This window comes from Entelurus aequoreus, linkage group LG06 (genome assembly GCF_033978785.1).
Source record: "Entelurus aequoreus isolate RoL-2023_Sb linkage group LG06, RoL_Eaeq_v1.1, whole genome shotgun sequence".
Classification (NCBI taxonomy): Eukaryota; Metazoa; Chordata; class Actinopteri; order Syngnathiformes; family Syngnathidae; genus Entelurus; species Entelurus aequoreus.
The window spans coordinates 1,443,808-1,471,045 of record NC_084736.1 but is presented as its reverse complement, the minus strand read 5'-3'; the positions used below and the strand labels follow the sequence as shown (position 1 = coordinate 1,471,045).

At 39.9% G+C, this 27,238-nt stretch overlaps 2 protein-coding genes across 2 annotated transcripts in view; both read right to left on the bottom strand.

Moving 5' to 3' along the window:
- Window positions 1-3,519, bottom strand: part of LOC133651713 (transmembrane protein 8B-like) — a 182,256-nt gene extending 178,737 nt beyond the window's left edge. Inside the window, exon 1 of the mRNA XM_062049764.1 lies at window positions 3,344-3,519. Within this exon, the coding sequence (XP_061905748.1) occupies window positions 3,344-3,422 (79 nt within the window). The 5' untranslated portion in view covers window positions 3,423-3,519. The remainder of the gene's footprint in view (window positions 1-3,343) is intronic.
- A 10,836-nt stretch (window positions 3,520-14,355) lies between these two features.
- LOC133651400 (methylcrotonoyl-CoA carboxylase beta chain, mitochondrial-like) overlaps window positions 14,356-27,238 on the bottom strand; it is a 44,904-nt gene continuing 32,021 nt past the window's right edge. The window contains exons 14-17 of the mRNA XM_062049342.1: window positions 21,979-22,135; window positions 20,603-20,717; window positions 20,144-20,229; window positions 14,356-14,653 (exon numbers count right to left, since the gene is read on the bottom strand). Of these exons, the coding sequence (XP_061905326.1) occupies window positions 14,536-14,653; window positions 20,144-20,229; window positions 20,603-20,717; window positions 21,979-22,135 (476 nt within the window). The 3' untranslated portion in view covers window positions 14,356-14,535. The remainder of the gene's footprint in view (window positions 14,654-20,143; window positions 20,230-20,602; window positions 20,718-21,978; window positions 22,136-27,238) is intronic.

Below are 27,238 nucleotides of genomic sequence, written 5' to 3'. Positions count from 1 at the left end.
ATATTACGGACCGTAGATGGTGAAATCCCTAAATTCCTTGCAATAGCTCATTGAGAAATGTTGTTTATAAATTGCTCGACAATTTGCTCACGCATTTGTTCACAAAGTGGTGACCCTCGCCCCATCCTTGTTTGTGAATGACTGAGCATTTCATGGAAGCTGCTTTTATACCCAATCATGGCACCCACATTTTCCTAATTACCCTGTTCACCTGTGGAATGTTTGAAAATAAGTGTTTGATGAGCATTCCTCAACTTTCTTAGTCTTTTTTGCTACATGTGCCAGCTTTTTTGAAACATGTTGCAGGCATCAAAATCCAAATGAGCTAATATTTGCAGAAAATAACAACGTTTTCCGGTTCAAACGTTAAGTATCTTGTCTTTGCAGTCTATTCAATTAAATATAAGTTGAAAAGGATTTGCAAATCATTGTATTCTGTTTTTATTTACCATTTACACAAAGTGCCAACTTCACTGGTTTTGGGGTTTGTACATGTTAACTAGGAAGTGAATGCTTATATACGACATCACCCAGAAGGCTTAGAGTCGTAGACAGGTACCTGGAAGTGGGTCTGAGCTATGCATGAGGACGACAATTGTCCGTTTGAGCTATAAAGTCCAATCACCTGCATGTGGGAGAGGGGCGGGGAGTAAAACACGGAGGGGATCCAATCAGACATACTGTCTTTGGAAGGCACAGTGTTTTGATTTTTCGCTGGGAAAACACAATATGTCCTCTACACCTGGGAGAAATAGAAGACATATGGACGCTCATACTGTACTGAATTACTGTTATTATTAAAGAGCAGGAGCAAGACTGCTTACTCTACCACTACTTTTGTTGCATGCCAATTTAATAAGCAAGATAACAGCGGTGTCATGGAGTAAGCCGTGCCCGGCCTGGGCTGCAGCTGCTTATTTAATTTTTTTGTACAAATGAATGTTTTTTGGCTTTGTTTAGTTTTTTACATGGGAGCAGGCAAAAATAACATGCGAAGTAATCAAAACAAAGGCCCGTTGACTAAGACGATAACACAATGGGCGGTATAGCTCGGTTGGTAGAGTGGCCGTGCCAGCAACTTTTGATGGTTGCAGGTTCGATCCCCGCTTCCGCCATCCTAGTCACTGCGTTGTGTCCTTGGCAAGACACTTTACCCACCTGCTCCCAGTGCCACCCACACTGGTTTAAATGTAACTTAGATATTGGGGTTCACTATGTAAAAGCGCTTTGAGTCACTAGAGAAAAGCGCTATATAAATATAGTTCACTTCACTTCACAATTAACTGTAAAAGTATAAATAGGAGGCGAAATGTTGACAGAAACTGAATCCTATTATATTTAATTTCGTCTTGTCCATGGGTGGGACAAGTTCGGTATATATCCAATCACAGCTCTTTGATGGTGTACGTCGAAAGAGGGGTGGGGGTTAGTTATGAGTAACAGCCAATCAGGCGCATTTCCTTGCGAGGTCAGGAAGTCACCGTCAAAACCAAAAAGTGTGGTTTTAACATGTTCCACATCGTAACATGTGTACACCTGGGAGAAACTGAAAAGGACACATTTCATTTTACTCCTATGATGCCATCAGCCGGCGAGTCGTCAATCGCGACGTCATCACAACCTTGAGTCAAATCTATTATTTGCTGCTGTCGGTTTGGTGGCAAAAACTGATTCCGTGCCAAAAATGGATTCCAGCGGGCGCGCCGCGAGAGCACATGTCTTACATGTTATCAGTTGTGGACAAAGACCCAGCATTGCAGCTTTAGCAAGAGTGTGCGCTCCTACGGCGGGTATACATTTTTGGCAGAGGCTCCCCTGAAAAAAAATTATGCCCAACCCCCCCGGATATTTTTCTGCAGCCGAGTCTGGATAACAGCACAGCGCACTTTGAGCGATGTCCTCGGCACACGGTTCAACTATTCAATACTTGACAACCCAAGAAACACAACTTTGTCGATTTGTCAAGCTAGCACACAAAGAAAGACAGTTATGCTGGATCAATTAAAATGTACACAATACAGATTAAAACTAATTTGTGTCAGAAACAGATTTTTACGTGATAATATATCATAGTGTAGGTGTTTATTACACTTTGCATTCATATTTTGTTTAATTTTTGTCGTGTTTTGCTTGATTGTAAAAGATGTCTATCGAGGAGCTGGTCTGAGAAGTAAAAGAGGAGCGACGTTCATATGTTGTTAATATTCAGTGTTTTATTGTTCATAGTTAATATTGTAAATCCCACTTTCTTTATTTTCATGTACATTGTGGGTGTCCCGTTCAGTAAAAAACTGTAAAATGTAGTTTTTTTGACGTGACATAACGTTTTTAGAACTCTATCGGACGTTGAGACTTTTGATGTTAGTGCAGTGGTTCTTAACCTGGGTTCGATCGAACTCTATGGTGTACGGTGAGTCGGCCTCAGGGGTTCGGCGGAGCCTCCGCCGTGGAGGTCAAGACACACCTGAATCATCGTATAAATAAAAACTTCTCCCTATCGGCGTATTATGGATACCCCCAAACAATGTTCCCTTTAATTTTACATCTGATTTGCAGGTGTTTAATTTGTTGTGTGTTCATGCACTGTGTTGGTTTTGTTCTTTGAACAAGGTGATGTTCATGCACGGTTCATTTTGTGCACCAGTAAAAAAAAACATAACTTTGTCTTGAATTTTAAAAAAAAATCATTTTATTTTTCACTAAAGATGAATGCGCATATGGAACTGGTGGGGTTCGGTACCTCCAACAAGGTTAAGAACCACTGTGTTAGTGTTCCTGAAAAAAGGGACTCAAACATGCAGATTTTTCCATCTAAACGTGTATATATCATTTATACACACATACACATTGGCCCCCCATACACATTTTTTTCTCCCAATGTGGCCCCCGAGTTAAAATATTTGCCCAGCTCTGCACTAAACCCTTCTTTCTCTCCTACAGAGACATTCATAGGGAGTGCAAATTTTGCAATCAGCCTTGTTGAACTAACGGAGGGAAAGGAGAAGATGTTGCTGTGACAGCTGATGTCTTTGTTTCGTGCTCTTGTCTCGCGTGACAATAGAGGAGGGAGGGAAAGCACCTTTACTTTTTAGTGCAAGGCGGCATGTTTACTTATAATCCCCATCATCCATGTCAGCTCAACTTCAATGATAAACACCACAAATAAGTGTGGGAAATAGACAATGAATGGGTGTTTCCATAAGAAGGTGGACTCCATACTTCTGATAAAGGGTTCAAGAAAGGGGCGCCAATAACTGATCGCAGGTCCGTTTCAGCACCACCAGTGGACGGACAGCTCCCCCCCCCCCCCCCCCACACACACACATACACTATAAGCACTCACCTCCACAAGCGCATAGGAAAGTGTAAACGATGAAGAGCAGCATCCTCCCCCTCCTCCCCATCATCGTCATCATCCACATGGTTCCGTGGGTTCCGTGGTCGTGGTGGGCTCGAGCCGCGATGCAGCTCACAGCTCGCTGCTGCTGCTGCTGTGGCCGCTTTACATTTTACATCCTTCTTTTTTTCTTTTTTTGGTGGCTCATCGCCCAGCTGTTAGTGCATGACGTCATCCGGCTCGCCGCCCACTGGTGGGCTTTTGATTGGACAGCTTCCGTGGTGGATGAGATTCTCATTGGAGGGTCGGTGATGTCAGTCCGAAGAGAGAGAGGGGGAAGGTGGGGAGGGGGAGGAGGGGGCGCGCACGCAGGGTTTGCAGCAGCGACCACGTTGTGCGCGCGCACGCTGCCCAAGTTTACTACACTGCAACGAGACGGGGATGCAATTAGTGTGTCATCTTTGTAACGATATGACGACACTGTGCAGGGATGGTCATCGGACACACGTGATTATGTAATCTAATGAGTCAAATACAGTTCTTAGTCATACTGACCAGATGATATATGAAGCAGCCTGTAGATGAGAAGGTGTGCACACAAACATCGTCACGCACGTACAGAGCTGAGAAGGAGAGATATGGAGAATTTGTTTTTGACAGGAATGACAAGAAAAAAACAGAAAAGGCGTTATAATTGACAAACACCGGCTAATGTTATCAAGGCAATATTTTGGCTAAAAAATACTTCTAAAGCCAAAATTAGGTGTTACATTTTAGTTATAATTTCTAATGAAATCATGCTGGAAAGTAAAAAATATCTTACAGAAGTCAGTGGTAATCGGTAAATGATGCCTCAATGAGTGGATGGCACATTCTCTAGCTGCACCAATAATGTGTTGATGTTTCATAATGGGTGTCCGCCATCTGTTGGTTTAAAAAAGGCATTACATTTGACCAGCAAATTAAATTAATTGTTAGCAAATGTTGCTGGCCTTTTTTTTAACAAATATCTGCGCAGAAAAAGAGTATGAAATGTGCATAATTTGGCCAATAATTACTTATAAAGCTGGAATCATTAGCTATAATTTCTAATGAAATCATGCTGGAAAGTAAAAAAAAAAACATCTTGCAGAAGTCAGTGGTAATCGGTGAATGACGCCTCAATGAGTGCATGGCACACTCACTAGCTGCACCAATAATGTGTGGTGTTTCATAATGTGTGTCTGCCATCTGCTGGTTTAAAAAAGTAATTACATTTGACCAGCAAATCAAATTAATAGTTAGCAAATGTTGTTGCCTTTTTTTTTTTTTTTTTAACAAATAGCTGCGCAAAAAACAGTATGGAATGTGCAAAATTTGGCCAATAAATACTTCTAAAGCTGGAATTATTAGTTATAGTTTCTAATGAAATCATGCTGGAAAGTAAAAAAATAAATAACATTTAAAAAAGTCCAGGAAAAATAACACAAAGCATCTCACAAAAATCAGTAGTGATGGGTAAATGATGCTTCAAGGAGTGTATGGCACACTCACTAGCTGCACTGATAACATGTTGTTTCGAAATAGATGTCTGCCGTCTGCTGGATTAAAAAAGTCATTACATTTGACCAGAAAATAAAATTAAAACTTGGCAAAGGTTTTTTTTTGTTAAATAGTTGCGTGGATAAGAGTATGAAATCTGCTATATTTGGCCAATAAATGCTTCAAAAGCTGGAATTATTAGTTAGTTTCTAAAATAAAATTAATGTTGGGAAGTAAAAAGAAAAACCATCCATCCATCCATTTTCTACCGCTTGTCCCTTTTTGGGGTCGCGGGGGGTGCTGGAGCCTATCTCAGCTGCATTCGGGCGGAAGGCGGGGTACACCCTGGACAAGTCAAAAAATAAAAACCAAAAAAATTCAAAAGTCCAGAAAAAAAACAAGCATCTCACTAAAGTCAGTAGTGAAGGGTAAATGATGCCATGAGGAGTGTATGACACATATACATACAGTCATGGTCAAAAGTTGACATACACTTGTGAAGGACATAATGTCGTGGCTGTCTTGAGTTTCTAATCATTTCTACAACTCTTATTTTTTTGTGATTGAGTGATTGTAGCACATACTTGTTTGTCACTTCTTTCTTCTTTTATGAATTTATTATTGGTCTACTGAAAATGTGACCAAATCTGCTGGGTCAATACAGCAACATACATTATCAATTTTTGTGATGTAGAAAAGTTACAATCAAATCCAATTAGCTTCATGGCATGGCCTCTTAACGTCATGTGAGTGATTATGATTGATGACACCTGTTGACTTCTCTGAGCCCATTTAAATAGGGCTCATGTGATGCCGTCATTAGACTCGGTTACAAACGCGACAATGGGAAAGTCAAAGGAACTCAGCACAGATCTGAAAAAATGAATCATTGAGTTGAACACTTGGAGCCATTTCAAAGCAGCTTAAGGTCCCAAAAGCAACTGTGCAGACAACTGTTCGTAAGAATAAAGTGCATGGCACATTTTTGTCACTGCCACAATCAGGAAGAAAACGCAAGCTATTACTTGTTGCTGAGAGAAAATTAGTCAGGATGATCAAGAGTCAACCCAGCACCACCACACCTTAAGGCTCGTCTAAAGTTTGCTGCTGATCACATGGACAAAGATAAGACCTTCTGGAGGAAAGTTTGGGGTCAGATGAAACAAAAACTGAGCTGTTTGGCCACAATACCCAGCAATATGTTAGGAGGAGAAAGGTGAGGCCTTTAATCCCGGGAACACCACGCCTACTGTCAAGCATGGTGGTGGTAGTATTATACTCTGGGCCTGTTTTGCTGCCAATGGAACAGGTGCTTTACAGAGAGTAAATGGGACAATGAAAAAGGAGGATTACCTCCAAATTCTTCAGGACAATGACCACAAACACACGTCAAAAGTGGTAAAGGAATTGCTAAATCAGGCTAGAATGAAGGTTTTAGAATGGCCTTCCCAAACTCCGGTGGACAATGCTGAAGAAACAAGTCCATGTCAGAAAACCAACAAATTTAGCTGAACAGCACAAATTTTGTCAAGAGGAGTGGTCAGAAATTCAACCAGAAGCTTGCCAGAAATAATAACATTGCTGTATGTATACTTTCGACCGAGCAGATTTAGTCACATTTTCAGTAGACCCATAATAAATTCATAAAAGAAACAAACTTCATGAAAGTTTTTTGTGACCAACTAGTATGTGCTCCAATCACTCTATCACAAAAAGATAAGAGTTGTAGAAATGATTGGAAACTAAATACAGCCATGACATTATGTTCTTTACAAGTGTATGTAAACTTTTGACCACGACTGTATGTGTGTGTGTGTAAATATAAATATAAATATATATATATATATATATATACAAACCCCGTTTCCATATGAGTTGGGAAATTGTGTTAGATGTAAATATAAACGGAATACAATGATTTGCAAATCCTTTTCAACCCATATTCAGTTGAATATGTTACAAAGACAACATATTTGATGTTCAAACTGATAAACTTTTTTTTTTTTTGCAAATAATCATTAACTTTAGAATTTGATGCCAGCAACATGTGACAAAGAAGTTGGGAAAGGTGGCAATAAATACTGATAAAGTTGAGGAATGCTCATCAAACACTTATTTGGAACATCCCACAGGTGAACAGGCAAATTGGGAACAGGTGGGTGCCATGATTGGGTATAAAAGTAGATTCCATGAAATGCTCAGTCATTCACAAACAAGGATGGGGTGAGGGTCACCACTTTGTCAACAAATGCGTGAGCAAATTGTTGAACAGTTTAGGAAAAACCTTTCTCAACCAGCTATTGCAAGGAATTTAGGGATTTCACCGTCTACGGTCCGTAATATCATCAAAGGGTTCAGAGAATCTGGAGAAATCACTGCACGTAAGCAGCTAAGCCTGTGACCTTCGATCCCTCAGGCTGTACTGCATCAACAAGCGACATCAGTGTGTAAAGGATATCACCACATGGGCTCAGGAACACTTCAGAAACCCACTGTCAGTAACTACAGTTGGTCGCTACATCTGTAAGTGCAAGTTAAAACTCTCCTATGCAAGGCGAAAACCGTTTATCAACAACACCCAGAAACGTCGTTGGCTTCGCTGGGCCTGAGCTCATCTAAGATGGACTGATACAAAGTGGAAAATTGTTCTGTGGTCTGACGAGTCCACATTTCAAATTGTTTTTGGAAACGGTGGACGTCGTGTCCTCCGGACCAAAGAGGAAAAGAACCATCCAGATTGTTGTAGGCGCAAAGTGTAAAAGCCAGCATCTGTGATGGTATGGGGGTGTATTAGTGCCCAAGACATGGGTAACTTACACATCTGTGAAGGCACCATTAATACTGAAAGGTACATACAGGTTTTGGAGCAACATATGTTGCCATCCAAGCAACGTTACCATGGACGCCCCTGCTTATTTCAGCAAGACAATGCCAAGCCACGTGTTACATCAATGTGGCTTCATAGTAAAAGAGTGCGGGTACTAGACTGGCCTGCCTGCAGTCCAGACCTGTCTCCCATTGAAAATGTGTGGCGCATTATGAAGCCTAAAATACCACAACAGAGACCCCCGGACTGTTGAACAACTTAAGCTGTACATCAAGCAAGAATGGGAAAGAATTCCATCTGAGAAGCTTAAAAAATGTGTCTCCTCAGTTCCCAAACGTTTACTGAGTGTTGTTAAAAGGAAAGGCCATGTAGCACAGTGGTGAACATGCCCTTTCCCAACTACTTTGGCACGTGTTGCAGCCATAAAATTGTAAGTTAATCATTATTTGCAAAAAAAAAATAAAGTTTATGAGTTTGAACATTAAATATCTTGTCTTTGTAGTGCATTCAATTGAATATGGGTTGAAAAGGATTTGCAAATCATTGTATTCCGTTTATATTTACATTTACCTACAAATTTCTAGGTATTGATGATTGATGATAAATTGAACTGGAAATCTCACGTAAAAAATATACAACATAAAGTTGCAAGAAACACATCAATAATGAATAAAGCAAAACATGTTCTAGACCAAAAATCCCTTCATATTCTCTACTGCTCACTAGTGTTACCATATCTGAGCTACTGTGTAGAAATATGGGGAAATAATTACAAAAGTACACTTCATTCATTAACGGTGTTACAAAAAAGATCAGTTAGAATAATACATAATGTTGGATATAGAGAACATACAAACCCTTTATTTATTGAATCAAAAATACTGAAATTCCACGACATAGTGAATTTGCAAACAGCTAAAATTATGCACAAAGCAAACTATAACCTGCTACCCAAGAATATACAACAATTCTTCTAAAAAAAAGAGGAGAAATATAATCTTAGAGAAAAACGTAATTTAAAACATTTGTTTGCACGTACAACACTTAAGACCTTCAGTATATCAGTATGTGGAATTAAATTATGGAATGGATTAAGCAAAGCAATCCAACAATGTACTAATATGATACACTTCAAGAAACTCTCCAAACTTAAAGTGTTTACAAAGTACAAAGAAGAAGAACCATGACAAACATTCTCAATTTATTTCATCCATCCATTCATTCATTCTTAAAGTAATCTTACTTGTCTCATCATATGAAATATGACTTACTTCACCAATTATTATTATCGAATTCTTACTATTATTTATTTATTTATTTTTATTGTGATTACTTATGGAGTTTATTGTGAATAAATTGTGAACAGGAAGTGAACAAAAAGTTTTGCAACTGTTATGTAAAGAAAAGGGGTAGGATTAAATAAGCTCTGCTTCTTCCTACTCCTTTTCGAACATGTTGAAAAGAGAAACTGGAAATTGTGATGTATCATGTTGTATGCTTGCATGTTCGAAATAAACTCAAACTCAAACTCAAACATCTAACACAATTTCCCAACTCATATGGAAACGGGGTTTGTACGTAAGTATATATATGCATATACATATGTATACATATATATACACACACATACATATACAAATAGATTTGTTTATATAGAAATAAATATTGATACAAAAATATATAGAAATAAATACATCTATGTACGATATAGATTTTAGACCATGTTGCCCATCTCTAAAATGACAATAATGATTTAAAAAGCCAGTAATGACTAAATATATACAAGTGAGTACCAAGATATCTTTATTGTCAAGAATGATGGTAACATTGTGATGACATAGTGCTGCATGAGTGCTACCAACACAAGGGAGCTGCGGTTCATTGAGGGAAACATGCATTCCAAACATGTACTGTGACATTCTGACATGGTAAAACCTGGCTGTAAGGCAGTTTTTTACAAGCCCAAACACCTCTAAGATGACAAGTAGTGTTCGGTAAAAATGCCGTTAAATGTAAAAATAAACACAACTGCCCCGAAGCCATTTAAGCATAAAGGAAGTTATAACAATATCGATGCTAATAATATGTGACTTTTAAAACTCTGGTACTAATATGAGGATTTCATAACCCTGATGCGAACCAGGTTCACACCTGTGTGACTCGCATGATGCAGAGATGGTACCATTGGAAAAGGAAGACACATTGAACATTTTTTACAGTGTTTCAATGCCAATACAATACCAATATTGGCCGATACCGATCGGATATCAGTACAATTTTTTTTTTGCGACACCTAGGAGCCACAACAATTCACCTCATGACTCAGTAAGTTGAATGATGTGGTTGGGTTGTACGGTATACCGGTACTAGTTTAGTATCGTGGTACTAATGAATCAAAAACGGTACTATACTCTGTTTGAAAAGTACCACTTACCCCCTTTTTTTTAACAGGCACGGTGCGTCGTCACATCATGACATTGCTGGTTTTACGAGCAGAGGAACATGTTCGGCAGTGCACACACACGGAGTACTTACAAGCAGACACAGTGTGTATACAGAAAAGGGAGAATGGATGCATTTTGGCCTAAAAACTAAAGATAAAGGTAAAGTTATAACACTGAAACGCCCTCAGGAAGAGGTGCTTTAAGACGTGGCTAGCTAGCTAGCGGCTAACGTCCATCCGCTGTCGGCAGTGTTTTAGCTACTTCTTAATCACTAATCCTGGCCTCCATGGCGACAAATAAAGTAAGTGTCTTACAAGTAGCATTATCACTGCAGGACGAGGAATAGCTAAACATGCTTCACTACACACCCTAGGAGGATACAATAGCTCACCGTTAACAGCAAGCTAGCACCCCTGAATGTAAACAAATGCCATGGGTGGATCTACACCTGACATCCACAGTAATGATACCAAGCGCAGGAGCGTATCTAGTCGATACTACTATGATTAGATCGATATTTTTTATTGTCACAAAAACTTTCCTTTTTTCAAAATTCATAATATGTTTATAAAGTCAGGAAATATGTCCCTGGACACATGAGGACTTTGAATATGACCAATGTATGATCCTGTAACTACTTGGTATCGGATCGATACCTAAATTTGTGGTATCATCCAAAACTAATGTAAAGTATCAAACAACAGAAGAATAAGTGATTATTACATTTTAATAGAAGTGTAGACAGATCATGTTAAAACAGAAAATAAACAGATATTAACAGTAAATGAACAAGTAAATTAATAATTAATTTTTACAGCTTTTCCTTTATAATGTTGACAAAATAATAGAATAAGAAATAACACAATATGTCACTGCATACGTCAGCAGACTAATTAGGAGCCTTTGTTTGTTTACTTACTACTAAAAGACAAGTTGTCTAGTATGTTCACTATTTTATTTAAGCACAAATGTGTTCTTTGATTGCAATAATAAACATATGTTTAATGTACCCTAAGATTTTTTGGGTAAAATAAAGCCAATAATGCCATTTTTTGTGGTGCCCTTTATTTAGAAAAGTATCAAAATACATTTTGGTACTGGTACCAAAATATTGGTATCGGGACAACCCTGTGATGCGCACACGTTTGTTACTGGATACTTTCTTAAACGCCTTTGCCTTGGAGACTTTGTATGTGTAAGTAATGTGCAACTATAATAATTTGATACTGTTTTTCGAGTGGAATACTGTTCAATGAAGGACACTTATTACGTATGTCTAGCTTGTGTGCTATTATGTGCTTAACTGTTGTGCAGCTGCAAGCTCCCAGTAGACTACAGCCTACCATGTTTACCTTTTGAAAAGGCCCTCACTAAGAGAAAAGACCACCCTCCTGTGTTTATTGGAGGACATTTAGATGTTAACAAGCTGCAGGACTGTTCTAAAGTTTCATTTCTTTAGTATTGTCCGTTGAGATGATGCAACAAAACAGTTGCTGGAAGTGAGGGGTGAAACGTTGTTTTTATCAAACAATAATCAAGATTTCTCTAAGAAGTGGACACTGACTCACACTTGCAGAAGAATGACTTCAATGTGAGTCATAAACTTCTGAGTAGATTGGGTCAGGGACCGGGGGGACATACATTAAACATGACACCGGGCAACCAAATATGAGAGGTCATTTCTTAGCTACAGATTCTTCTTAGAGAGATACATGCAATAATTTGAGTAGGGTTTGTCTAGCAAAGGAGAAAGAAAAACATCCTTTCTGTTGGACTTGAGAAATGGTTGCTAATGAGTCTTTTCTTAGCAGGTTCGATAAAAACAAACAAAATATTCCACTTAAAAGTCCATAAAGGGGTGAATCATGGGCCAAGGGAGAAGGGACTAGAATTATCTCCATCAATGTTCCGTATCAGGAGTCTGTGGAGCTAATTTTATAACGTTCTGGAGCATATTTAACAAAAAATATTACATAAAAAAACAGACAGTGAAAGAAAAGAGCTAACGGGGGAAATGTAGCGATAACATATTGACACAAATAACACAAAGATGCCATGTAGGCAGTGTTGTACTTTAGTCAAAAAGTCATACAAACTTTTAATTGACAGATAGATCCAAAGTTGATCTAGAGATTTAGGCAGGTAAAGTAAAATGACTTCTTTTTGACATTTTTATGAGTGGGGGCCTTTTGAAACTTTAGTCTGTTTTTTTTAACTGTCATTGTTCAGAAAATAATAATGCACCAAAAGCAATGTTATTATTTACATATTTCATGCTCCAATTTCTTCACATCAAATATTCCACTTTGAACATTTTTTGGGGGAAAATGTGGCTTATTTGGTATTTTTACCATAAAAAACACGGGTTTTCTTTGTCAAAAATGACATAAAACATCCATCCACACATTTTCTACCGCTTGTCCCTTTCGCAGGCTATCAATTTTATATTACTTTAAGGTGTCCTCGTCTTTTCAGGAGAACCATGGAGAGCAGAAAAGAAATGCATAATGATTTTTGTTACTTTTACATGTATGAGGTTTCCTTATTTCCATGAAAAAAGTTTTTTTAGGCTCATACATTTTCAATACCTCCCCTCGGGGACATTTGATGAAAGAGGATGAAAGGATGGCCAGTAAACCGGCTTTAAAAAAATTGGTGGTAGATGCTGGAGTAGGCGGTGTGTGTGTGTGCGTGTGAGTCTACGCGTATGACACACACACACACACACACACACACACACACACACACACACACACACACACACACACACACACACACACACACACACACACACACACACACACACACACACACACACACACACACACACACACACACACACACACACACACACACACACACACACACACACACACACACACACACACACACACACACACAGTATGGGGTCTGGAAGTTATTTCTGCTGCCAATTCTAAGTACAGCAGACTTTGTACCTTCCAACCTTCTAATGCACTGCAGCTGCACCAAAGTGTCCTGTAAATGCCACTTTTTTCTTTGTAAGTTAAACATCAAGTTAACCTGTGAAGTTGAACTTTTATATATATATATATATATATATATATATATATATATATATATATATATATATATATATGTTTCAGATGAAAGTTCTCTTTTTCTGGCCATTTTGAGCGTTTAATTGACCCCACAAATGTGATGCTCCAGAAACTCAATCTGCTCAAAGGAAGGTCAGTTTTGTAGCTTCTGTAACGAGCTAAACTGTTTTCAGATGTGTGAACATGATTGCACAAGGGTTTTCTAATCATCAATTAGCCTTCTGAGCCAATGAGCAAACACATTGTACCATTAGAACACTGGAGTGATAGTTGCTGGAAATGGGCCTCTATACACCTATGTAGATATTGCACCAAAAACCAGACATTTGCAGCTAGAATAGTCATTTACCACATTAGCAATGTATAGAGTGTACTTCTTTAAAGTTAAGACTAGTTTAAAGTTATCTTCATTGAAAAATAAGGACATTTTAATGTTACCCCAAACTTTTGAACGGTAGTGTATATATATATACACACACACACATACATACATACATATATCTGTGATGGCCCTGCGATGAGGTGGGCGACTTGTACACCGCCTTCCGCCCGAGTGCAGCTAAGATAGGCTCCAGCACCCTCCACTACCCCAAAAGGGACAAGCTTATATATACACATATATATATATATTACCTATTGTCATTGATATATATATATATATATATATATATATATATATATATATATATATATATATATATATATATATATAGATATATATGTATATATATATATATATATATGCTTGAAATGAGCCCTAAAGGTTAAAAAAATAATCTATATGTTTTATTGGTTTTGAAAATGAAAAACATCAAAATGGGCCCTGCATGCTTTGGATTTTTCTGTGCGACCTTTAGTGGAAAACGTTTTGACACCCCTTATCTACGCTATTATCAAATCTTCAAGAGAAAAGTTCATCAAAAAAAAAAAACACCTGTGTCTCTGCTCTCGTGTCATCTTTGTAAAAGTTTCCTCAAGGCAGCTGTTCTGTCAACAGCCAAGTTCATCTAGTCGTCTCCTTCAGCTTCAAGAGGACAGCCACGGCTAAACAGCGCCCCCTTGTGATACCAGCTTTCGCGTTCAATTAGTTTTTGGAAAAGACTACTTTTCAACACTGATGTGCCTGAGAAAAAAATCATCAGTAAGTATTTTTTTGTTTGGACAAGTTTCAATATTTGCATTTCATAATTAGGAACTTTACATGTTGTAACAGTTAAGGCACAAAATGACATTGGCCACAGAAAAACTGTACATCTTTTCATCCAAATGAGTTCTGCTATACTGTGAGAATAATACATGTCCACACTCATTGCTTCAATCAGCACATCACATTCGAAACACGCCAAAGCGCGTCTTCTTGGTCGGTGCGTTCAGTGTCGCACTCAGACTAAGTCCAAGCACCAGGCGGGTGTCGGCAGGATCGATAATTCCATCATCCCACAGTCTGTGGAAACAAACCATATTAAAACTGTCATCTTAGGCTTTTGTCATGAATATATGAATACAGGTTAGGGCTGCAGGAATAATCCAAATCGAATCGACATCAGGGTGCGGTAAATACCCGCAAGAGGCTGAGTTTTTTTTTTCCTTCCTACACTGGCATTTGAGTGACGGCCATGTACGCCAATCAGAATTGTTGAGCCTTGCGTTGGTTTGTCTCGCTTCAAACAGGTAGAAAGACGTCTTACTTTGTTCATCATTCTGATGCACAAAGTTGAAATTAACTTAACCGAGTGACCCCTCTTTTCAGTCATTCACAATCTTTGTCTGGGCGGAGACGAGAGCGGGGCACAACACACACGCAGTACAGAGAGCCTGGCGACTCGCCAGTGAGAAGTGCCACAAAATAGGAGGGAAAAAATTTGATTATAAAGCTCCGTGTCCTGTTATGGGAATATTTCAGCTTCAAAACACAGGGGCAATATGAGCCCATCAACATGGACGGACAAGCGAAAAAGTCGTCACGCGATAGCAATAAACAAAAAGAGAACGTCCAAACAAATTTTTCAAACAGGGAAAAAATGCACTTACCGTATTTTCCGAACTATAAATCGCACTTAAAATCCTTTTTATTCCTCAAAACTCCACCTTATAACCTGGTGCGCCTAATGTACGGAATAATTCTGGTTTTGCTTATAGACCTTGAAGCAATTTTATTTGGTACATGGTGTAATGATAAGTGTGACCAGTAGATGGCAGTCATATATAACAGATACGTGCAGACTGCAATATGATGGCAATATGACGACCCCGAACGGGACAAGCGGTAGAAAATTGATGGATGGATGGATGACTCGAGTAAACAACACCAACATTTTATATGTTACATTGAAAATATTGAACATTACACACGGCGCTCAAAAATGTATCAAAATGTTTTAGTAAGACTTTGGTAAGCTATGAAGCCGCACCGCTTGATGGATTTTATTGTGCTTCAACATACGAGTATTATTATGGTGTGTGTATAAGGTAAGACATATTATCTGGCGGGTTTTTTCGCAATATTATGCAAAAGCAACTTTTTTTACCTTCTGGTACCTGCTGCTCTGTATTTGGGATCTGCATAAATCCTGAAAAATTGTGCGTCTCCCTTTGTCGTCTGTGCAGACACCGTAGTCGATAAGCTTCTTCTTTTTCTCTATCTTCTTGTTATGGGACATTCATCCTCCGCTGTTGCCATTTCTAATATAATGTAGTGTAAAGTTCTTACTTATATCTGTCAGTAAACTTGCCATGAAAGCGCTAAAACATATCGGTGTAGTGAGTGTACATTAATCACCCAAGGAACTTTAATTATTAGAGAGTTCCGGTCGGACGGTTTTTCACGCTCTTGTTGTTGTTTCCGGATGAGGAGATGCTGCTCCGTTATTGATTGAAGTAAAGTCTGAATGTCATTAAAACGATTAGCTCCATCTTTTGACACTTCTTCCACTCCCGTTCTTGCACGCTACACCGCTACAACAAAGATGACAGGGAGAAGACGCTGTCGAAGGTGAGCCACGTATATAAGACCTCCCACAAAACGGCGCATCCTGTCAGAAAGCTACTTGAAGAAGGTCTGTAAAACATAATCTATGCAACAATTTGACCAAAGAACTACCATTGCATGTTATGTAGACCACAAGTTTCCTAGTTTTACATCCAGAAAAAAATCAAAGAAAATATGAGTCCTTTAAAGCGCCCTTTTTTCCGGTGCGCCTTATATATGAAAAAAGAAAATAGAAAATAGATGATTCATCAGCACTGCGCCTTATAATCCGGTGCGCTCTATGGTCCGGAAAATACGGTATTTTTATTTATTTAGGATAAAGTTATTGGCCTTTCAATTACGATACAATTGTAAACAATTCTACAGTAATGAGAAATACAATTTGAATTCCTTTTAAATGGTTACTTGCATTATTATTATATATTATGATTACATGACATTATAAACACTGTGTAGTTTTTATCGTTTTTTTTTCTTCTGTTTAAGAACATGATGTAGAAAAAAGCTCTGACCCTGTCTGCATAAAGCCAACAATTGTTTGTAGTAAAACATGGCATATAGAATATGTTGATTGACAGTCTAAAAGTAACATGTTATTTTTTAAGTTGTATGCCTTTTTATGTATAAAATATAAAAATTGCAAATCGAATCGCAATTTTGAAGAGAAAATCGCAAGTAAGTTTTTTTCTCAAAATGGTGCAGCCCTCCTACAGGTCATTTTGCAGTACAACGTTGGAAACTTTCCTGAAGTCGATTGTGGTTCCAAACAAAAGTTTTATGGAAAAATATAGAAACGCAGAGGTCAAATCATCATCAACATATGTGATGTAATCTTTATTATGACCAAAAGGTAACTTTTTAAGTTTTGTTGTCTATTCCGTTGCCAATGCCATCACGGCGTACTTTTACTGTTCGTCCGTGCTGATGGGCTCAAGTTGCTCATTAAGTCTGACGATGGAATATTCACACACAGGGACATTTGGCTTTGTCATCACCTTTTTCCCTCCTAGCATGTGTAGCTTAGCAGTGCCTCTCACTCATGAGTCGCGACTAGCGAGGCGATGTCCATGTATTCTGTGTGTGTAAGCTAGCGGATCCGTTGCTCATACCCAAACAAAGATTGCGGATGACTGACAAGAGGCTTCACTTTAACCATTTAGGCCATGTCCACACAAACACATATCCGGGGTTAAAACCATCTCCATCCACACGAGTGTAGTTTCAAACTGTCTCTGTCCACAGGCAAACCAAACACCTGCTGTCATTCACATTTTGCCCAATCAGAACCCTGGAAAAGCAGCAAAAGCTGTTCATATAATGTTTATTTTGATATACTAGACCAGGGGTCGGCAACCTTTACCACTCAAAGAGCCATTTTGGCAAGTTTCACAAATTAAAGAAAGTGATGGGAGCCACAAAAAAAATTTACAATTTAAAATGAAAAACACTGCATACAGAGCTTAAATGCTTTGTGCTATATTAACTAGGGGTCTCCGACACACGCACCGGCACGCACTTTAATGTGGACATTTGATGTTAGTGCAGCCCGCGAGTTTTGAATGAATGGCGCTTGATAGCGTCATACTTGCCAATCCTCTCATTTTTCCCCGGGAGACTCCCGAATATCAGAGCGTGATGACACCGCCCTCTACAGTCTGTCCTAACAGTGTACCTGCTAGACCACACGTAAGTGGCAGCAAGGCGTACTACCTCAGCAACCACACATCTTACACTGACGGTGCCAATACCCAGAATCCCATGCAGCACTAACTCTTCCGTACTAGTTCAGCAACCACACATCTTACACTGACGGTACCAATACACATCTGACACTGACGGTACCAATACACATCTTACACTGACGGTACCAATACCCAGAATCCCATGCAGCACTAACTCTTCCGCTCAACCAACGCAAGGAGAGGGGGGGGGGGGGGGGGGGGGTTGATGTGTGGGGGGGTTGTGGTAGCGGGGTGTATAATCTAGACGGAAGAGTTAGGACTGCATGGGATTCTGGGTAATGGTTGTGTTGTGTTTATGTTGTGTTACAGTGCAGATGTTCTCCAGAAATGTGTTTTTCATTCTTTTTTGGTGTGGGTTCACAGTGTGGCGCATATTTGTAACGTAACAATGTTAAAGTTGTTTGATACGGCTACCGTCAGTGTAAGCTGTGTGGCTGATGAGTAAGTATGCTTTGCTGTCTCCTGTGTGTGCGATTAATAACAACATGCAACATGCGGCTGGACTGGCACGCTGTATGTTAATGCTATAGAGGACAATTACTGCAGTGCAATCAGGGCACGCCCTTTATCTAGTATTTATAGTCTAAATAGGATTATTTTTTCCCTGGGAGTTATTTATGAGAGACACTGAGATCCATAAGTCTCCTGGGAAAATCGGGGGGTCGGCAAGTATGTAGCTGAGCCGCATCAGAGTGGTCAAAGAGCCGCATGCGGCTCCGGAGCCGCGGGTTGCCGACCCCTGTACTAGACATACAGTGACACATCTTTAAAACCATCCTGCACTTACACAGAGCCCTGGGAACATTATGAATCTTTTTTTAAGTGCCTAATGCGCGCCTGTGCTGCTGAAACCCAACACTCGTTGAATAATAACATGTTTGATCACCAACATATAGCACATGTGCAGTGAAGTGTACATTATTCTTAAAATTAGCACATACTAACAAGGGCTCAAGGATGCATCTTGAATGTTTGAGAGCCTAAAGCGCACCGACGTGCGTGTGCCGCTGCAAAATAATACCACATTTAATCATAAATATAGTGATTACATCATCTTTAACATCACTACACACTAACAAGGTGCCCAGGATACATCAGGTTTTTTGTAGTTATACACGCGCCGCCATCTACACAAATTGAACCAACACACGTAAGTAAATAACTTCACGATCTGTCTTTAAATAAGGATTAAAAACATTCTAAAAATTCAAACTTGTTAAAGTTGTCCTATCAGCTCGAGTACCTACCCCCCTCCACCACACACAAACACACACACACACACACACACACACACACACACACACACACACACACACACACACACACACACACACACACACACACACACACACACACACACCTCCGAAAAAAGCCTACCTCTTTAGGACCACCCTTTCTAGATATATAAAGATTTGTATTTACAACATTAATAATATATATATATATATGTATAATAAAAAAATTATGCAAATATAAAATATAAAAAAGGTAAGCTTTTCGTTAATTATTTTTTGTTAAAAAATTTTTTTGTAATTAATTTTTAATCTTCATTATTTACATCAAGTTATTACAGTATGTCTGTATATACATATATTTTGTTTTTTTTAATTAATTTTGGCCAAAGGGGGCCCATTTCAATTTCTTACACACACTTGTTATTATATATGTCGGCCAGAGGGGGAGCACTTAAAATTTTTACACACACTTGTTATTTCATATGTTGACCAGAGGGGGAGCACTTTTAAAACCAACACACAGGCAATTTGAAAAATCCCTCATTTTTGGGACCACCCTAATGTTGATAGATTTCACCACCAGGGATGCAAATGAGACATTCTCTGTTAGATGCAATGGTTTTTCGTATTGGGACCATGACTTCGGTCCTAACTTGTTCACCGGTCCTCATATGGAAAGTAGTTTTCCTTGTTGATGTCTCAATAAGGGTAGAAATACAAAAACACGCACGTACGCAGTTAGGCCACTAATGGCAACGTAAGCTTGTGGTGTTCTTGTCATATTCTGTGGTTTGAACATTTTTTACTTTGAGCAAGTTGCAAACAGCCCCTTTAAAGACGGCCTGTAAAGATAACAAAGGTTTAATGATGCCAACCGTTTGACCCTAAAACAGATTAGTTCTCATTATTTTTAATTGGTACCTGTGAAGAGCCAACATATAATAAAATGTCTTAAAGCCATACGTCACCTAGCGCTGGAGAAGTAGGGATTTCCTTCTTCCTCAAAACGCCGCACTATGGGTTCCTTCATGGCGGCTTCCTGCTCGGCTGTGAACTTTTCAGAGGGAAGAAATGATGACATTAAATCAAAGATGAGAGCATGAATTTACAAAGCTGTACCTATTTGGTTCTTTTGAGGACACTCTTGCAGATGCTCACAATGGTCATGGAGGCGTATATCATAATTAACTAATCGTTTTATTAATCAGTGCCAAATTGAGGTGTCATTGTGAAGCTATTAATGCCGTTGTCACATCCCTCACAGCACACCTTACACATTTTAATTGAAGCTTTAGACAGCACTAATTAGAATCATTAGAACATTATGTAATTGGCTCTTTATATAAAAGCTGCTAAAGCATTGAAAAAAAGAAACCCTAATGGTAACGCTCTTGGCTAATAGAAGACCTTTGAATGCTCCACGTTACCTCCTTTCCTTCTCTGGCTCGTTGGTCCTTGGTGATGGTGGCCAAAACGGTGGCAGCTTGCTCTCCGCCCATGACGGAGATCCTGGAATTGGGCCACATGTAGAGGAATCGAGGGCTGCAAAATAAGGAGAGCATGGGTCTGTTAACGTGTTTTTGACGTGGCAATATTGTCGGCAGTCACGATAATCAACAAGTTCAAAGAAGGGTTGGGTATTGTTAACAAATTATCTGATATCTGTGTCGAATTAATACTGGTACAGTGGAATTTCGATTGACGACCCCCTTGCTTTGCAAACTTTTTGATTAACAAACTTTTAGATCATGCCTCGGTGTGCGAACCATGTGTTTGTGTATGAACGCTTCATTCATTCATTCATTTTGTGTCCCGCATGCAGGCTCAGCAAGTGTGCCTTTTCTGGCTTTTTCCGCCTTTTGACAAGTTTCGTCCATTTTGCTAACTCAATAGGAGTCCCAAAAAGTGTGAAAAGGAAGGAAGGATTCGGAGTGGAATAAAAAAAAAAAAAACGTTTTGTGAAAAATACATTATTGGCGCTCACAAGTATGAAGGAATCGATGAAGCAGGCTTCGTACCACAGCAAGTTTTAATGGTGACGAGTCCGGACATTTCTGGAAAAATACGCCAAAGCAGACCTTTTTCACAGTAGAGGAGAAGAACTACTCCCGTTCAGCGGCCCCTCCCCCCAATCCCTCTTATCTCTCCCTCTGTCTGTCTGCTCTTTTCCCGCCAGCTCCTCTTTTGCGGATGTTAATGTAAGTGGATTTCACTTTTTTAAAATGTTTTTTATTGTAGCAATACGGTTGTTAAAGACAAATTGCGATTTCTAATCATTTGTGGGGCAGCAAAGGGACTTCTGTGTGTGCGCTTATGGGCAAGACAGCAGCTTGTCGTCGAGGTTTTGGCTTGTTAATATATAAAAAGTTGATCAATCACCCCGTTGTTATGTTTTTTTGATATACAGTACTGTATAACAGTGGTACCCAACTACTGGTCCGTGGATCGATTGGTACCGGGCCGCACAAGAAATAAAAAATAAAAACAATTGTATTTATTTAAAAAAAAAAATTAAATCAACATAAAAAACACAAGATACACTTACAATTAGTGCACCAACCCAAAAAACCTCCCTCCCCCATTTACACTCATTCGCACAAAAGGGTTGTTTCTTTCTGTTATTAATATTTCTGGTTCCTACATTATATATCAATATAGATGAATACAGTCTGCAGGGATACAGTCCGTATGCAGGGATACAGTCCGTAAGCACACATGATTGTATTTTTTTTATTACAAGTACAACCCATTTACCATGACAAAATTAAAAAATAAAAAATTTACAAATACAGTGACCTCCTACCTGTAGGCTCTGCCACACATGCCGTAATTTCCTGCACCATACGAGCCTCCAATAATGACCGTGATCTTGGGTACGTTGGCGCAGGCGACAGCGGTTACCATCTTAGCGCCATCCTTGGCTATTCCTCCTGCTTCATACTCTCTGCCCACCATGAAACCTGGCAGGGAGGTCAGAAATCAACTTGTGTACTCCAACAACACTACATTAGGTACACTTTTATATAGTCATGAGATCCCATAATAGTCAGATATAACATTGACACACAAAAAAAAAAAAGGTATTAATCTAACTATAAGTTTTAAGTATGCAAAGTATGTATCAAGGAGCTCCCTTCTTTTAGAAGATATGCCATGCCTCGACATGAGTGGTTTTGCTCTAAGGGTCGACACATCTGTCAACACAACAGCAATCAATTGGTTGGAATCACCCTGGTTAGCATTGAATTCAGTTGTACCAATGGCCATGGGGGAACCTGAAACCAAAAAGTATGGATGGGCACATAGGACATATACACTTTTTGGTTTCAGCACTATTGTGCTGGTAGAGGTCTCGCTTTCCCTGAATCTCTACAGCAGCCCTTTCACATCACATGACTGCAATGCTAACCAGGATGGTTGCATTCTAACAGTTGCTGTTGAGCCGGCAGAGTTGTCGCTCTTTTGCATCTTAACACCGTTTTTTAGCACAATAAGAGTGACACCCTTGTCAGCAAGGGCCTGTGGGGACGGGCACATAGGACATAGACACCTTTTGGTTTCAGCACTGTTGTTGTGCTGGTTGAGGCCGTTTTGCCTTACATTACTCCAATGTTAACAAGAAGGCTTCCATCCCAACGTCTGTTGTTGTGTCGGCAGAGGTGCCACTCATTTTGCATCTTAACAGCTGTTTTCCACCACAATAGAAGTGACACCTCTGTCAGCACAACAGCAGTCGTTAGGATTGAATTGCCCTTTTTAGTGTTCCATTCATCTGTACCAGGGGCCATGAGAGCACCTGAAAGCACAAAGTACTTTTGGACATAGCTCCTTTTGGTTTCAGCACTGTTGTTGTGCTGGTCAAAGTCTCTCTTTCCCTGCATCTCAACAGTGGCCGTTTTGCCTCATATTACTGCAATGCGAACGAGGGGGATTCCAACCAAAATTCTGATGCTGTGTTGGCAGAGGTGTCACCCCTTTGCATCTTAACAGCTGTTTTCACCACAATAGGAGTGACATCTCTGTCAGCACAATAGCAGTTGTTAGAATGGACTCGCCTTCATTAGCATTCCATTCAGTTTTACCAATGGCCATGGGGGCACCTGAAACCAAAAAGTACCCTACATTGGCACATAGGACATGGACATAGCTCCTTTTGGTTTCAGCACTGTTGATGTGCTGGTTCAAGTGTCTCTTTCCCTGTACCTCAACAGTGGCCGTTTTGCCTCAGATTACTGCAATGCTAACGAGGGGGATTCCAACCAAACTTCTGATGCTGGGTTGGCAAAGGTGACGCCCCTTTGCATCTTAACAGCTGTTTTTACCACAATAGGAGTGACACCTCTGTCAGCACAATAGCAGTCGTTAGAATGGACTCGCTTTGTTAGCATTCCATTCAGTTTTATCAATGGCCATGGCCGCACCTGAAACCAAAAAGTACCGGACATTGGCACATAGGACATGGACACTTTTTGGTTTCAACACTGTTGTTGTGCTGGTAGAGGTTGCTCTTTCCCGGCATCTCGCCCTGCTACTGAGGGGGATTCCATCCTAAAAACTGCTTTTATACTGGCACAGGTGTCACTGCCAAGGTGGTGCAAAATATGCCAAAATGCAAAGGAGCGTCACCTGTGTCAACAGGTCAACAAAACAGCCGTTTTTAGGGTGCACTCCCCCTTGTTAGCATTTTATTCAGTTGTATAAATGGCCATGGGTGCACCTGAAACCAAAAAGTACCGGACATTGGCACATAGGACATGGACCCTTTTTGGTTTCAACACTGTTGTTGTGCTGGTAGAGGTTGCTCTTTCCCGGCATCTCACCCTGCTAACGAGGGGGATTCCATCCTAAAAATTGCTTTTGTACTGGCACAGGTGTCACTCCCAAGATGGTGCAAAATATGCCAAAATGTAAAGGAGTGTCACCTCTGTCAACAAAACAGCCGTCGTTAGGATGGAATCACCTTCGCCAGCATTTTATTCAGTTGTGTTAATGGCCATGGGGGCTATGGAGACACCTGAAACCAAAGAGTGCATGCAGGACATAGGCCCTTTTTAGTTTTAGGACTGTCTTTGTGCTAGTGGAGGTTTCTCTTCCCTGTCGTTTTGCCAGATAATACTGCATTGCCAATGAGGAGGATTCCTAACCTGACTCTCACCAGATCCTCGTAGTACGCTGAGCTCCACTCAAGGATCTGGGACTTTTCAATAGGAGATATATTTCAGAAGGCAGGGCCTTGTAAAAAAATCATTGTATGTGATTGGATAAACCACTTGTCCGTTATCTTGAATGACGTGCTACTTCAACCATTCACATCGAAATCAACCCGTGATGCTGATGAGAGCGACGCTGGGAAATCCAAAACAGAACAGCCGACATATACTGTATATACGACAGAGCGAAAAGTTAATAAATGCCTTCAAAACCATTCTCTGTTCATCTTTTAAAGAATTAATATTCAATAGATTCGACAAAACAGTTGCAATAGCAGAATCAGTGTCAGCACACGACTCCTCGCTGCGTGCCGCCATTGTAGTTTGAATCAAACAGTCGCTTCGGCGCTACGTCACACCTATGAAATCCCGCCCGGCGGTCCTGATTGGTTCATTATTTTTTGCTATCTTGAAGGAGTTTGCATTGCCTTCGAGCCCAGATTCTTGTGTAGAGCTCAGCGAACTACAAGGATCTGGCGAGAGTCAGGTTAGAGCAGGGGTAGGGAACCTATGGCTCTCGAGCCAGATGTGGCTCCTTTGATGACTGCATCTGGCTCTCGGATAAATCTTATCTGACATTGCTTAACACGATAAGTAATCAATAATTCCGCTGGTAATCACAGTGTTAAAAATAACCACGTACCAACCAGACTACAAAGCCATCAGCAAAACCATACAACACCAGAAGTCGCATTAATGGTAAGAAGTAATGTATTTATTATTGGTTACCTTAAGAATAACATTGTTATTAAAAAGAATAAGAGACTTATTATACGCTAAAAATGTTGGTCTTACTTAAAAATGCACGCATTTAGTTGTATTCAGTGTTAAAAAATATTAGACGGCTCTCACGGAAATACATTTTTAAAATATTTGGCTTTCATGGTTCTCTCAGCCAAAAAGGTTCCCGACCCCTGAGTTAGAGGATTCCATCATAACAATGATAATCCGTTTACGTTTTAGCACTAAGCGCTCAAATTAGATCTGACCAATCCAAGTCTGTGAGCATGAACTGATGAAGTCTGCAAATAAATGAGATGCGAAACGTCTTCTAAGACAATCTGAACAGTCCAGCTGCGATCGAGTCAATGTCCTGATGAATGACAATATTAAACAGTGGGGCAAAAAAGTATTTAGTCAGTCACCAATTGTGCAAGTTCTCCCACTTAAAAAGATGAGAGGCCTGAGACAAAATGAGAAAAAAAATCCAGAAAAACACTGTCTGATTTTTAAATATTTTTTTTTTGCAAATTATGCTTGGTCAATAACAAAAGTTAATCTCCGCCTTCCGCCCGAATGCAGTTGAGATAGGCTTCAGCACCCCCGCGACGCCGAACGGGACAAGCGGTAGAAAATGGATGGATGGATGGCATCTCAATACTTTGTTATATACACTTTGTTGGCAATGACAGAGGTCAAACGTTTTCTGGAAGTCTTCACAAGGTATGGGGCGGCATGGCGTAGTGGGTAGAGCGCCCGTGTCAGAAACCTGAGGGTTGCAGGTTCGCTCCCCGCCTCTTACCATGCCGTTGTGTCCTTGGGCAGGACACTTCACCCTTGCCCCCGGTGCCACTCACACCGGTGAATGAATGTTGAATGAATGACAGGTGGTGGTCGGAGGGGCCGTAGGCGCAAATTGGCAGCCACGCTTCCGTCAGTCTACCCCAGGGCAGCTGTGGCTACGAAAGTAGTTTACCACCACCAGGTGTGAATGAATGATGGGTTTTTAACATGTAAAGCGACTTTGGGTACTTAGAAAAGCGCTATATAAATCCCAGGTATTATTATTATTATTATTCACACACTGCTGCTGGTATTTTGGCCCATTTCTCCAGGCAGATATCTTCTAGAGCAGGGGTGTCAAAATCAAGGCCCGCGGGCCAAATCTGTGGCCCCCGGGATATTATTTGATTAGTAATAGAGCTGGCCCGCAGGCTGCTGTTTTGCACACACCAATACTCCATCAGTGTTGGCGCTAGATGGGGTCCCAGGGACCCCATCAAGTCATCAAGTCATAAAAATGGGGTCCCACAGTAAATTTTTTGGGTCCCACTTTTTTGTAACCGTTTTGAAAACAAATGATAAATGTATGCATTATCCTGTTATAACTCCAATTCCATATTGTGTTTTGGAAAAAGGTTTTCATAAACGTTAATTCATTAAAAAAATAATACAAAAGAAAACAAATGTATGCAAATTAATTCAGTTATAAACATTAATTAACTTTCTTCTTTCCTTCATGGATCTAAACTTTACCGCTGCCAGTATTGTTTTCTATATTTCCCCCAGGGATCAATAAAGTACTTTCTATTCTATTCTATTCTATTCTATTGTAACATTTTCAGAATGTGTTTGTTCTATTTTTGGCAAAGTATGACAAATAAATATTTTGTAGTTTTAATGCCATGATTTTAATAGTCCGGCCCACGTGTGCACAGATTTTCCTCCATGCGGCCCCTGAGCTAAAATTAGTTTGACACCCCTGCTCTAGAGCAGTGATGTTTTGGGGCTGTCGCTGGGCAACACAGACTTTCAACTCCCTCTAAAGATTTTCTATGGGGTTGAGATCTGGACACTGGCTAGGCCACTCCTGGACCTTGAAATGCTTCTTACGGAGCCATGCCTTCGTTGCCTAGGCGGTTTGGGATCATTGTCATGCTGAAAGACCCAGCCACGTTTCATCTTCAATGCCCTTGCTGATGGAAGGAGGTTTTCACTCAAAATCTCACGATATATGGCCTCATACATTCTTTCCTTTACATGGATCAGTATTACTCGTCCTTTTGTAGAAAAACAGTCCCAAAACATGATGTTTCCATCCCCATGCTTCACAGTAGGTAGGGTGTTCTTTGG